Source organism: Onychomys torridus, chromosome 3, assembly GCF_903995425.1.
Source record: "Onychomys torridus chromosome 3, mOncTor1.1, whole genome shotgun sequence".
In the NCBI taxonomy this organism is placed as follows: domain Eukaryota; kingdom Metazoa; phylum Chordata; class Mammalia; order Rodentia; family Cricetidae; genus Onychomys; species Onychomys torridus.
The window spans coordinates 75,315,090-75,330,479 of record NC_050445.1 but is presented as its reverse complement, the minus strand read 5'-3'; the positions used below and the strand labels follow the sequence as shown (position 1 = coordinate 75,330,479).

General features: G+C 37.6%; 1 protein-coding gene across 4 annotated transcripts in view; it reads right to left on the bottom strand.

Moving 5' to 3' along the window:
• The window catches only part of Cacna2d1 (calcium voltage-gated channel auxiliary subunit alpha2delta 1), a 423,150-nt gene that overhangs the window by 31,736 nt on the left and 376,024 nt on the right, over window positions 1-15,390 (bottom strand). For 2 of the 4 annotated variants that reach the window (XM_036180248.1, XM_036180247.1), the window contains exons 21-24: window positions 13,778-13,839; window positions 6,823-6,899; window positions 5,610-5,630; window positions 4,910-4,970 (exon numbers count right to left, since the gene is read on the bottom strand). In XM_036180248.1, the coding sequence (XP_036036141.1) occupies window positions 4,910-4,970; window positions 5,610-5,630; window positions 6,823-6,899; window positions 13,778-13,839 (221 nt within the window). The remainder of the gene's footprint in view (window positions 1-4,909; window positions 4,971-5,609; window positions 5,631-6,822; window positions 6,900-13,777; window positions 13,840-15,390) is intronic. The other 2 variants (XM_036180250.1, XM_036180249.1) reach the window with 1 other exon arrangement.

The window sequence follows — 15,390 nt, the reverse complement described above, 5'->3', positions numbered from 1 at the left end:
GATTTTTACAAAGGCCCACAGTTAGGAGATCTTGGACTTGCTGAAAAATTTAAAGACAGTGTAACTTTTTTTTTAAAGATTTTTTTTATTTATTATGTATAGAGTGTTCGGCCTACATGTATACTTGCAGGCCAGAAGAGGGCACCAGATCTCATTACAGATGGTTGTGAGCCACCATGTGGTTGCTGGGAATTGAACTCAGGACCTCTGGAGGAGCAGACAGTGCTCTTAACTGCTGAGCTATCTCTCCAGCCCAGTGTAACTTTTAAAGTTACACTATTTTTTATATTGTTATGTTCTCATGAGACGTGGAGATAAAAATAAAGGGAAGGTTATAGTTTAATAATCATGCATTTGTGTCAAGGTGACAAGGGTTAAATTATGCTAGTTAGTTTTTGTCAACTTAACACAAACTAGAATCACTTGGGAAGAGGAAACCTTAACTGAAGACTCACGTCTATCAGATGGTCTGGGCATTTCTGTGGTGCATTTTTGTTATTAATAATTAATATGGGAGGGTCCTGCCCACCGTGGACAGTGCCACTCCTGGGCAGGTGGTCTTGGGTTATATAAGAAAGCAAGCTGAGGAGACACAGGAAGGAAATAAGTAGCACTCCTTCATGACCTCTGTTTCTTGCCTTTAGGGTCCTCCTTGAACTCTTGTTCTGATTTCCTTTAAAGACAGACTATGATGTGGAAGCACAATCAAAATAACTCCTTCTTTCTCCAAGTTGCTTTTGGGCATGGTGTTTTATCAGAACAACAGAAAGCAAATTAGGATAGTAGATAACGAGGGTGTGAAGATCTGAGTTAGCTTTCCAGAACCCACATAAAGGATGATGGCATGGAGAGGAGATTGGTGGATCCTTGGGGCTTACTGGTCAAAGAGCCTGGCCTAATTGGCTAAGTTCCAAACCAATGTGTCTCTGTCTTAAAAAACCAAGGTGGATGGCTTTCAAGGAGCAACATTCTCCATGGCTGACTCCTAGTCTCTGCAGGCACGAACATACACACACACATACATGAACACAGCTATTATGGTTTTAAAAATGATATTCATATATTCTTAGATTCTCCAATTAACAAGTATTTACTCAGCTCTACAGTGTACAGGACAAGGGATTCAATACTGAATGTCAAAGAGTAATTTAAACGGACACATAGTAGTTCTGTGAAGTAAACTGAATAAATGAAAAGTGACTAAATCTTTGGTAAGAAAAATGAAAAATTGCATGAAGCAATCAGGAGGATGCATAATAGAGTGATGGCTGGAATTTCCCAAGCTGATGTTGAGGTTTGGGATTTAATGGGGTTTGTGAAGACATAGTGGAAATGCAAAATTGAGTAAGTAGAAGAAAGTCTAGTCACAGGGAAACCTTTTAAAATAGGGCAATGCAGCAAGTGACTCAGACTTCGAGGCCCATGGAGTCTGTGTTAGAACTAGTCACATCTACTACTGAAGAATTCTGCAGACTGTGTCTCAGTGAACATCAAATGTCAACTTGACACAGATGGGTTCCTTAAGAAGGGAATCTCAGTTGAGGGATTGCATAGATCAGGTTGGCCTGTGGGCATGTCTATGGATTTCTGTTTTGATGGTTAACTGATGCAGGAAGGTTCATCCCACTGTGGGTGGGACCATTCCCTGGGCAAGTGGTCTTGTGCTGTATAAAAAAGGTAGATAGGCAAGCTCTTGTGAGCTAGCCACCAGTGTTCTTCCATGATTTTTCTCTCTTGTTCCAGCTTGAATTCCTGCTCATTCTTCCTTCAATAACAGGCTGTACTTGGAATTGTAATCTAAATAAAGCCGTTCCTCTTCTAAATTGCTTTTGGCCAGAGTGTTTTAAGACAGCAACAGAAACCAAACCAGAACAGATAGTATAGCCACCAAAAACACTACATGAGAAAATAAGACTTTCTCAGTCTGCAAGCTCCCAGTTCCTAGTAAAGGGAACCACAATAGAACTCTGAACCCTGGAGACAGAGCACTTGAAAGCTATGGAATACAACCTAGATTATCACTATAACAATGCAGAGCCACTGGTTAGTAAGTAGCCATTGAGAGAGAGAGGCCTTCAGTTACTAACTCTTTCTAGTCACAGAATAGAAACAGGATTGGAAAGCAGGAGCAAATGGGGAAAAGTGAGATCCTCTCAGATGCAGCTGTAAGCACAAGCAGGCCTTGGCCTACACCAGGGCCAAATAGCTAGAGAGTGACAGAAATATACATGGGTCCTAAGATAGACCTGGCAAGACTTGGGGATCAATGAGTAGTAAGACATCAGCAAATGGGAGCAGGTCAGGACAACTGCCATGGCTCAAGATTGTACACTGAAGAAATACTAGTTTCTTCATAAAAGCAACACAAGAAGAGCTTTCCAAGTGGGACAAATATTTACAAGACACTGAATTGGAAGCACATTGAAGAAACATTCCCGTTAGGCTTTCATGACACATGAATGTCTTATGTGGACATATGAGGGTGGACAAAGTCTGGAAAGAGATCTGTTTGATTCCCTATTACAATGTCAACAGGCCACTTGCATCTGTTGTTTCTAGCAGTTAGAACTGTCATGTTAGATTTGGGAGACATCACCCCAACTTGTAGGCAAGAAATGATGCATGGCTCATGGCCTGAAGGTGGAATCACATAAGGAAAGAGCTCAGGTAGGCTCAGTTCTCAGCAACTTCTCTGTGTGGGAAGAAATGAAGCTCATGGAAGAATCCTGCATTGGACAGGGCTGAGAAAATCAAAACAGTGTAACCTCATGGGAGATATGGCAAAAGGAATGGAGGAAATGATTCCTTCAAAGAACAGTGAGGGTGGGACTCTCAAAGCCAACGACCAGCTTTCTTAACTGTGGCTTTTTCAAAATATTACGACTACTACCAATTTTCAAATGGAGGCAGAATTTAGCAATTTTCCTATGCAAAAATAAAGGATTAACTCTGAATAACTCTAGGAACCCTTTTTAGATTCTTTAAAAATTTTCTGGACAAAATGCAACTGAAAACATAATAATGGAATCTTCTATCTCTATTTTCTTAGACAATTTAGCCTGGATTAATAGGAAGTGTATTTATTTTGATACCATATACTGCCTATTAAAGACACGGCCCCCAAATAAAGAAAAAAGAAAGAAAAGAATTAACTAGTTTCAAGTAGTCAAATAGAGGTAGAATGAAGATATGCATTGTGGATAGTGATTACATGAGAAAAATAAACTTGATTAGTAATACATGTTCATATGAAAATTATGGAATAAGGTTGGGCATCAATCACTAAGCATACTTGGACTCTCAGAGTTGGAAGGAGGTAAGAGACAGATTCTAGTTGGCCAGTCTAACTGAATTTGCAAGCTTCAGAATCAGTGAGAGACCCTGCCTCTGGGGAACAAGGTGGGGAGTAATAACAGAAAAAGATCTTTGGTTTCATGGGTGCACATACTTACACACCCACATACAAGACACACAAATTACCTGAGGTAATGTTTCTCTCTCTCTCTCTCTCTCTCTCTCTCTCTCTCTCTCTCTCTCTCTCTCACACACACACACACACACACACACACACACACACACACTATATGAGGCAATGTATTTTCCTCCCCCATAGCTAGACAAAACACTAAAATGAAAACAAACCAAGAGGAGGAAGGTACTTTTGACCCCTACTGTCATGAAGAGGCAGGACAAAATGGTGGTGAATCCTGTTTGAGAAAAGACATTGGACATCCAGCACCAAAGAGACCTCACCCACTTTGTCAATGGCCTTAACACAAGGAACTGCCACTCCAAAGGCCTATCTTGTATAAGCAGCTCTAAGAACCCCCTGAAGTTCACAAGGTCCTAGACTGTCAGCTTGCCAGCTGCTTAAGGTTGCCCCCACACAGGCTAAAGACTGAGTGTCAGAAGAAACAGAGGCTGTGGATTGGCACTGAGAGGAAAGCTGCGGCCAAGGTAACGCCCTAGAGAGACCACCTGTTCTTTGATCACGGTCAACATCATCACGACTTTGTGGAGAACAAACAAGCTCAGCTGGCATTGGTTGCACATTTTGCAAATCTCATAAAGATGTCTGCTGTGTTACATGATAGGGGTCCCTTACTGCATCATCAAGGCCAGGATGGGGCAGCTGGTCCACAGGAAGACATGCAGCACCATTGCCTCACACAGGTGAACTCAGAAGACAAATGTGCTCTGGTTAAGCTAGTGAAATGATAGATATAACAATCTGGGAAGATAATGTCCTAGGTCCAAAAACCAATGGGTGGCACTGTCAACCTTAAAAAGACAAAAGCCAAAGACTTACAACCAAACTAGGTAGCATGTTACATGTACACTGCTGAGTTTTCTATATATAAATATAATAAAAAATCCTTCAATAAAACCTACCATCCAGAAATCTGTGTTAAGTATATAAAAATTTGAGTTGAAAACATTCCATACTTAAGTGTGTGGGCTTACACATCTGTATGTATCTGTACATATGCTCCCAAGATAATTATATATATATATATATATATATATATATATATATATATATATATATATATATATATATGGAGTACCTTTGTGCTTATATGTGTATGCTATACAATCTCCAGTAGACAATTCTCCAGTATTGGATGCATTGTTTACTCCAGAGTCCCTCTGTCCTATCTGCCATTATGCACCTGAGTTCACACACTGCTCCATGTACAGCAATTGCTTCCCCAGTATTAAAACAAATAGCAGTTATCTGAATGAATATATAGACAGGCTATTGGAAGCTTAAAAGTCATTGTCCCTTTGGTTCCACAAGTGTACACAGAATGAGCCTAGAGTAACTCTAACCTCAACTAAGGAGTTTTTGAAGGACTTAGCCAACAGTATGAGTTATTACAGAAGAAATCAGAACAACAAAACCAACCTTGGAGCTATGAAGGTATAGCCAGATTCTTCAAAATTGTCTGGCTTCAGGGTTTCTGAATCTGAAAATTTAATGATATAAGATTAGTTAAACAATACAGAGCATATGCTTCGAGGGTCTAGGGCAACATGATGACATTGCAAAGAGCACCTAGTAAGAAAAATTTAAACAGACTATTTACATCTTAAACTTGAAACAAATTAACTGTCAAGATTCTTAATGCTTCCCAATATAATAAGATCATAATATGGGTAAGCTTCACTAGACAGTTACAGCAGTAATTACATATAAAATGCTATTTATGCTCTTCATCTAATATACTTAAATATCTTAAGATATTAATACATATATTATAGCAAGTGTTTTATTTAAGATACCAATGAAGAAATTTATTATCATGATAAAATGCATTCGGTGAGATAATACGAATCTTCATATTAGGTATGAATTAGTAGGTGGAAAGATGAAAAAAGAACATGATAGTGAGCCTACAAAAAATTAAAACCAACTGGAGTGTGACAGGTTGCGTGAGCAAACATAGGCACACCCGCCCTGTTCTGCTGCCAACTTCCGGGTAGTCATGGAGGCAATTCTAGCAAGTGAGAAGCACAGAGGGTAACAGCCAGGAGGAATGGGCAGATTAGTGAAAATGCTGTAATGGACTAAACAGAAAGAAATTGAGCAACAAGAAAATACTTGCCCTTCATTTTTCCCTTTTTTGCTGTAAATCCATCAGAAAGAGAAAGCAGGGAAACAAAAAAGAAGAGGGTAAAGTAAAGGGGTCACAAGCAATATTTTATTCAATGACCGTGAATAAAAATATTGTGCATAGATCAAAGGTCCATTTATGTACAGCTGTAGTTTGGGAAAAACCATGTATTTTGAAGGCTGGAAGTTCTGTTCTGTCAATTTTACTCTCTCCCCTCTCTGTACTGTGGTTATTTCAAGGGTCTGTTTTTGCAAAGTGGTTGATGCGGGTGCAGTACCAATGACGCCAGCTCTGAACAGAAGCACTCACCAATGAGCAAAGACTCACTAGTTACCCCTCCTCTATCACATAGAAACTAGCTCATGCAAAGTCGCTGGTAAAAGACCATCATACCCATGGAGTGAAAGTGCAAATGTATACTTTAATCTTCTACAATGCAGAAGTGTCTCACACTGCTACAAACAGCAAAAGGATAGGCAGAGAAAACATGGAACTAGGAAAAGATATATATATATACATATGTATTTTTTTTTCCTTGAATCCTAACAGAAAAAAATTTAGGTTGCTAGTAACCATTGAGTGGTGAACAAAAAGTATGATGGTCATTTTGCTTAACTAAATCTAGCCATCAAAAACAAAATAAAACTTAAAAATGACTTGAAATAGGCATTGATGTTATTTACTCCACATTCCAAAGGATGCTTAAAAGTGAATTTATTTGAGTTACTGAGACATTAATTTGGATTATAAAAAGAAAGCTAACTGCCAAGCACATTATTGTAGGCAAATGCAAAAAATAAAAAAAGAGAGAAAGAAAAGGAAAGAGAAGAAAAGGAAAAGCTTTGCTAGCACAGCGCCATGAGCAGAGAGCATGTTGGTATTAGCATGTGAAACATTTCACATCAGCTCACAGACCCTTAAAACACAAGCACAGAGCACACAGCACTGCAATGATTCTCTGAGCACATAGCAAGGCAGGGGAGGGTGGTGGGACTGCCAGTGGGACTGGAGCACCTGCTCATATTCTAGCCACGTAGAATATTTCTTGTTCCTTGCATGTTTGGAATGGGTTAGAATCATTGCTGTAGATTTGATAATAATACCTACTATAATGCATAAGCCTTGGGCATTCCAAAATCTAGGTATAAACATCTGACTCTAGGAGATAACAAGTAGATCCTGAAGTTGCTTTCACAGTACTTACATCTGGCCTGAGTTATTGTCTCTTCTAGTTTGGCTTTTATATAGTAAAAACTGTAGGTTGGCAATACCAAGGCCAAACTGCAATAGAAACAAGAGAAGCATAAACACAAACAAACAAAATGAAACATAACTTAAAAAAAAGACATCAAGTTCATGGGAAAAATCCAGAGATCTTCCTCATGCAAAGGAGAAGACATGTTACTTTGACAAGAAAATGCATTCAACAAATAGAATTCTTGATCTCCACCTTGCCCAACAGTGTCATCCAGCTCTCTACAGGACAGGGAATTAAGAGGCAAGGAGGTAATAAGCTATATAACCATAAAGTAGCTGAGGAGGAGCGCCTTGAATCCCTGCTATATTTCCAGATAGTTTTATTCTGTACTCCAGATTTTGACAAAAAAAAAAGAAGGAAAATAGGGTTTAAATTTAAACAAAGTAAATAGCAGACCAGCTGGATACACCCTCTTACTTATAAATAATGTTGAATGCTCTGAACCAAACATAATTAAAAACTCAAAATGAAAGAATAACCATTGCTACCACTGCACAATGCACAAAAGATATCAGAAATTCACAATTTGGAGGGATTAAATACCTACTGTTTTCAAACTCCTATGGCAAGATCCCTGTGTCTCCATGTCGATGAACTCTGACCCTTTATAGACATTGTTGATTCATTCATACCCACTTGAACAACTTACTGCACAACTGATTGACTGTGGACGTGCCACATGACCAAGCACATTATTATTAAAGAGGAAGGATTTCTGGAGGTTAGTAGTATGTAAGACTCTTGAGGCTTATGTAGTCTAACCAAAGGACAGTTCCACTATAATCTTAGGTCAACTTCAGATGTTTCCATCACAAGGAATGTTAGGCAAGCCTGCTACCCCCCTTGTTTGAATGATGGCTCACAAGAAGCTGTCAGATAGGTAACTTTACATTTGCAAATTTCTAATTCATGAATACCTGATAAATATATTAGAGCTTTTAATTCAGATTAGGCAGTAGTCAGAAGTAAACTTCTTTTCTTCTTTCAGCTAATATACCCATGTAAGACATAGAAATGATAGTTTATCCACATTCACCAAAGCAAATGACCTTTGCTATGCCTTGAATGTAAAAGGAAACCAGTGAGTCCTGGATGTAAGAAATGGGTGTATTTCTAAGATGGTCTATGAAACATACACAGAGTAATTCTTGGTTAATATATTTTTTAACATTACCCTAAATATTAGTAAAACACCAGAAAATGTGTTTCTTTCTAGAAATTTGAATATTGTTAAGCATTTGTAGGTCCTTTACATCATCCCAGAACCCCCACACCCCATCCCGTATCCCTAGATATGGGAATAGAAATCCAAACTATAATTTTGTTGTGTGTTATTGATAGACAATATATAATGAAGCAAAATAAAAAATTTTAGACTCATCTTCTTATGAATATAAATGCTAAAACTCCCCTGTACAAATGTTCAAGCATGAGTGTTTACTTTCTAGAGTTTAATTTTGCAATAAAAATGGAAAAAGTAGTAGGTACTTATACCCCTCAGTTTCCAAAGCTTCTGCAACCATTAAGTAATACATATACTTTGCTTATGGGAAAAGGTCAGGAAAATAAAATGTTATGTAGAATTAATGAACATTTCTACATTCATTTTATAGGTAACTTAAAGGAGATGCAGGGATTAAAATTAAAATAAGCAATGCAATCATTCTGAAAGCAAGATGACCTTTCATGATTCACTTGCCATTAATAAAAGAACAGAATTACTGAGTATTTGAAAACTGCCTCCTACAAATGTCTCTCAAGGGGAATTAGGGGTTTTTATTGCTCCATCAGTATTTATCATCATCAGAAACTTCTAATTAAAACTGATAACACCATATCGTACGACTGCTAGAATGTCTCTCTATAAGCTTGAGTTACATGTTATGCACCATCAAAAGTGGTGTAGCAACCCATGGGATTCTCTATGAAAGCTTCAAAATTGGCACATTAAATATATGATGGGTTGGCCTTCGAGACTGATATTGTTACTCATAGCCACAAATCATTCTGTAGAAAAGTAGTTAAGTCTATTTCCAAGTCAATCCAACAGCTCTCTCTTCCACATAATGCAGATAAGATCTTTATCAACATTCCAAGGCAATGATGCTTTTGTATGCAAAGACTGCTTGATCTCATAATATTAACCCAATACAACAAGGCTCCTTGATTTCCTCTCAGAGCTTAGAGTTTAATAAAGCAAGTGACACTAGATGGATGATAGAGCCAAGGTAATAGTTTTGTGATTCACATAAACCTAGTGAGCTGAATTAAATGGACTATAACAGTTTTCAACTAAAATCATTTATATCCATCAAAGCCGATCTCTTTAGAAAATAGTACATTCCAGTAAACGAAGTCATTATTGACATTTTAAAACGTGTTACCTAAGTTGGATCGAAGTTTAAGAAAACAGAAACCACCTGTGTTTAAAACTGGTATTTCATTCATTTAATCAAATTGTATATTTTCAGGCAGAATATGATACTTGTTAGTTATTTGTGAATTTATCTGCCTAGACATTAGGGCATGCATGTAACTGAGACTCAAGGTACAGACTTGAGAATGGACTATGTGAGGAAAGCATGCAATAATGTAAGGAAGCCATGTCTTCTTCAGGGCAGCGTGGTGACAGGAGCAGTTAAATGGCAGCAGATAGGCTGGTGTGGAAATGGGTGGTGTCAACATCACCCATAATAGTTGTGCTGTAATATTCTGTGAGCAAAGAGTGGCAGAGAATTTGAGGAAGAACTCATACTATGCATTGCTCCTGGGTGTTGAGGAAAGAGTCTGAGTGAAGAGGCCATTTGTGAAACAATGACACACTCATTATCTACTTGTCAACATTGCAAGCTACAGAAATGATTGGCTGGGCAAGCTAGGCTCATTTACATAATGGTGGCATGAACAACCTGGAACCACTTTCTGATTGGGTATAAGGCTAGCTCCACAAGATGAAACCCATACCTGGCACCATTTTGGGGCCAAGAACCTATGAATAAACAGATCATAGGCTCTAGAGGAGAACTTACTATGTTAAATGCATAAAACATTAAGCCAACTACTAGTGACTTATCATTATACCTATAGATTAATGTGTCTCTCAACCCTAATCAGAGAAGCCTCTGTTTGAATTAGATAGTGATTAGCACAGAGACCCCAACTGACTTAGATGTAGAGACTGAGAGACCAGAAGGCTCAGCTATAAATAGGATATCTATATTGCATCTTAAGGCCCAGAGGTCACTGGAGACGAACAGATAGTAAGAGCCAGGGGTGGTGGATGACTGCAAGACAAGAGTGTTGTCTAGGTAAAGCTGCACATATGAACTTAGAGCAGTCACAGAGCATGCACAAGACCTGGGCGAACTCAGCCCAGACCAAATCCTAGCATGGCAAAGGGAGCTGAGCACAAAACCCAGGGCCTGGGTATGAGTTATTAGAGATTAATTGCTGGAAAAAGGAAGGGTAAGTTTTCTAAGGGTGTAGACTCTAGAAGACTAACACACTTCAGTGGAAAATCATACATCCAAGAAAGAATATGTAGGCAGAAGACATTGGACTTGATGGGATTTTCTTTTTAAAGACACATATTTGGGTGGTTAGGGAGGCAGGGATAGGTCTGGGAGGAGTTGGGGAGTGGTGAATGCAATTAAAACATCCTTGAGGAATTAAAAACAATAACAAGACCCCCAAATTAAGATTGCTACAAAGGTAGCCTTGTAACTGAAGTAAAAGCAACTTTCAGGGCTGACTCATTGTCGTGGTCAAAAAGATAGTTTCTACACTTTGCTTATCTGAACAACAAAGGTAGGAACCATATTCTCATACAATGCAACCAATACTTGGTTATATTTTTACTTATTAGATTTTTTTTTTTTGAGACAGGGCTTCTCTGTGTAGCCTTGGCTATCCTGGAACTAGTTCTGTAGACCAGGCTGGCCTTGAACTCAGAGATCTGCCTGCGTTTGCCTCCGGAGTGCTGGGATTAAAGGTGTGCACCAACACCACCCAGCAATACTTTGTTTTATAATGACACTGTTTCTTAAGAGGCAGAGCTTCCCAGTGTCCTGTACCTTCATTGAGTATTATCAGTTTATTGAAAAACTGAAAGACAGTAATAATCAAACTAAATGAGGAAAACCATTACTTGTAATTGTTCATGAACATTATGCAAATATAAAGAGATACCTAGAAGAAAGTTAGATATTACAATCTACTCAGTATATAGAAATGAGTAAAATCATAAAAACAGTAATTCTGGCATTTTCAGTGACCTAAAATGTTACTAAGATAACAGAAAAGGACTTGGATGCAATCTCTCAAGACATTAACACTGTGCTTTCTTCTTCTACATTCTATTTGACATCCCAAGAACAACAGGAGACTGTCCCTATGACAACAACGTCAAAGCTTGCAGATGTCTCTGGCACCCAAGGCTCCCCTGAGAGATTATGTGTATGATGTTTGTGAGCTGAGGAGTTGCAAAAGAAATACAACATCGGCAACAATAAAAAGATACAGCTGAGTCCGTGTCTGCCACAACAAATTAATTAGGATTCCTATTGATTGGTGACAAGTGTATAGTCAAAAGCCACATCAGAAAATTTGGGGTATAATTTTCTGAATTTGATAAGATAAAACAGATTCTAAGTGTAAACAATTAAAAATTATTTCTTCATATTGAGTCTCTTCAATTTTATCTTTATTTAGAAAGTACCTACTATGTGCCTCTGTGATATGAGCATGGGATTCAGAGATAAATGAAGTAGCACCTCTGCCCTCTTAGAACTTAAGGAAATGCTTGTTAGCAGAATTAAATGTCTTTCTATAAGCCTCGAGTACACATGTTTGTGTGTAAACCCAAATGAGTTTTGGGTGAGATAAGGGGTAGTAACACAGTATTTAAAATAAATACGAAAATGTCCTTCTGAAGAGTAAGGAAAGGCATAACGTAGATGAGGAATAAATGGAAGGCTCAGTCTTGGGAAGCATTCTTAACTTGAACAAAGACCTTGAAGCACAATGCTAGTAGTGTCTTTGAGGGGAAGTAAGGCTTAACCAGAGGCTGTTCAATTGAGTATTTGAACAGTAAATTCAGAAAGCTAGTGTTGAAGGAGAACAGAGGGTCAGAGAACTGATGTGTTATATTGAATGAGATGCCAAGTTATTAGGGGATTTGAGTGAAGCTGCATTGAACAATTAAACTCAAGTATGATCTTTTTGTGTATTGAGACTAAAAGTAAAGAAAAAAGATAGAGGCACACATTTAAGCAGTTGTGTACTTTGGTTGAGAGTGTTCCCTGACCACAGCATTTTTCAACAGAACAGAAGAAAATAAAATCTCACCTGAGAGAAAATGCTCAGGGAACTTATGGGTCTGAGGAGAAAAAAGTAGTCACGAAATTATATATATATAATTATGTATATACACATACATAAGCATCCTAAATTGGTTGTGTTGTTGAGATCTCCAGGGCCTCATAAAGGCGGCCTGAGGTTAGTGGACATGCTAGGTTATCAACACTTTACTGCAGTTGTGTCGGTGAAGTGTGGTGTTGGAAATGACTTGGAAAATAAAAAACTTTGGTAGATAAATGTCCAAGTTGCAAAAGATGACTTTGAAGTCTGTGATTAAGTAGGAAGTGATGAGCTCCTTAGCGAAGAGGAGATCGAGAAATGGTGAGTCATCTCTCTTAATACTACGTAAGTGTGGGCTATGGACCTTGCCTGTTTGCCAATGGCTCTTTATTAGTTCATGAACAAAAATAATATGTATAGAAACTGAGGCTAAGCTTTCAGAAAACAACTTGACAGACTAACTCTAAGTCTGTGTAATATAATGACAAACCATTGACCTCTTGTTTTTAGTGCATTTTAAGATGTATTTTAGCACTTTATCCATATAGATATGTCTTAAATAATGGCCACAGAATGTGGATCTCTGTCAATGTAGGAGAGTGAAAATAAGTCTGTTTTGGAGGAATGAGGAGAAACTATTAAAGTGAAGGAAAACTGGATGGTAGGTGTGTTTTGATGATATGAAATTCAAAAGTTGGAATTTCCAAGAAGAAGAGATAGTGAGTAGCAAGAAGAAACATTTTACTACTCCAAGGATGTGGGACACAGACCAAAGAGAAAGTAGAAAGCTCAGAAGATTTAAGGCAAGAGAGCAGAATAAGCTGGGTGTGGTAGTGTGCACAGTAAATCCCAGCAATCAGGAGGCAGAGTCAGGCAGATCTCTATGTTTGAGGCCAACTTGACCTATAAAGTGAGTTCCAGGACAGTTGGGGCTACAGAGAGAAACCCTGTCTTGAAAAACCAAAGAAAATGAGGGGGAAGGAGGGAGAGGCGAAGCAGAATAGTTGTCGCTGAATTTGAAGAAAGGAGGGATCATCCAACAGATTATTGAGTGTTGGGCTTTCTAGGTTCCAATGTACAGAAAACGGGAGGGATCCAGACATCACGGAACTGTTCAGTTGGGCTAAAGTTATTTTATATCACACATAATGATGAAAAAAAGCACACTATAGTTTTTAAACTAAGCCACAACATTAATGAAAAAAAAAAAAAACCAGACTAAATGGAAACAAAAGAGAAAATCAACAGGAGTCAGAACTATCAATTATTATGGGAATACATCAATCTTTATTACTATTGCCATTAATAAAGTTATCATTCTAAATATTATGTTGCTAGCTACTTTCCACCTTTTGCATTCTGAAAATCAGACTCTAATTCATTTTTGTGCTAGAGGGAGTAAGTTTTGTATTGAAACTTCCATTAAAAATAGCTCACTGAAATTAATATTTCATACTAGTTGATTGAAAACTGGCTACTTTTTAAGAAAAAAGTCCATTGAATTGAACAGTCCTTTACACAAGACATTAATAGAGTTAAGTACCTGTAATCTGTGCCATTGACAGGTGTCCATGTGTATGTTCGATTTCCTTTGTCAATATATCTCTAGAAAGAAAGTTAAGCATGGTCATTACAATCCCCCCCATCCATATGCATTTATAGAAAGAGTAAAAACATAATGTCCACCTGGAAATTCTATGGTCATTCAACATCCTTTTTCATAGTCAAATATATTTCTATTATACATTTTAAAAATTTTGATGTGCATGCTTGTCAAATGAAAGCTTGGAACAGAACCAAGTATTCAAATGATACAGGTTAGGGATTTATAGGCATAAAACCTTAGCATTTGGTAACTTTCTTCAAAACTCTGAAATATTTAATTAAAACAAATTAAAAAAAAATTTATTTTGAGACAGGGTTTCTCTGTGCAACAGTCCTAGCTGTCCTGGAACTTGTTTTGTAGATCAGGCTGGCCTTGAACTCACTTCCCAAGTGTTGGGATTAAAGGTGTACACCACCACCAACCTGCTAATTAATGCAAAATTTAATGAGGTGGGACTATAGAATATTAGATAAGGCTCAGATATCAGCTATACATTAGCATTTCTACATCTAGAAGTGCAATTATCATCTTACAGATCTTTTTAATGGAACTATCATGTTGTTATAAGTAGATAATTACTCCATCATTGAAGGTTAGGGAAAAAACCCTATATTTGCTAGGCAAAGGGAAAAATTAAATAGTTCATGGAGGTACAATATCTCCTGTGTCGAGAACAATAGTAAATGCAGACTCATTCTTTCTTCTACTAAGTATATTAATTGCACACACGTAGCTTTTAATTTCTTACTTACTCTGAATATTTGCCTTATTAAAGCACAACTGTATTCCTGATAGAGATGACTATGAAAAATCTCTACAAATCAATTTGAAGCAGGTGGTGTGAAAAATATTCAGTCAAGCCCATGTGAGGAGATGCTCTGTAGAAAAATAGTTCACATGCTTGGAAAAAAAAAATGACCTGCCACCCAGTGTTGATAGGTGTTAATATTCAATTTCTCCATCTCACAGGTGTGAAAAATGGTGCAAAGAAAAGCCAAATGATTTCTTACAAGAAATAATGGGCTTCTCCATTTCCTGACTTCTGTCTGAGGACTTCTGATACTCTGAGGAAAACTAAATTAAAACATTTTCATTTAAAAGTTATTATCATAACTTAAACATTCCTGCCAAACGTCACATAAAGTGAAAACAGATCTAATGTTCTTAATGATGTCATCTTAAAATCTGTTTTTGTTTGATCTTATTGTGTTATATTATATTTTATTATACTCCTCAGAAACCTGTTTGTTTTGTAATGAAAGACAAAAGGTGGTAGATCCAGATATGAGGGAGGTGAACACTGCTTGAAGACTGAATGGACAGTGACTTGGAAGAAGGCAATTAGCAATGTGAAAATGAGTGGTAAGCCGCATAAAGAATGCGAAGGTCAGAGTTCCCGGAACAACAGGAGGAGGTGCCAGAACTGTTAAATACTTCACATCCTTGCTTTAGGGAGCAAAGAGTCAAGACCATGGCTAAAGAGAAGCAACTGGAGCTGATATTTCAATAAAAATGAAAAATTTAATACCTCCTTTTCTGTTCTGGTAATA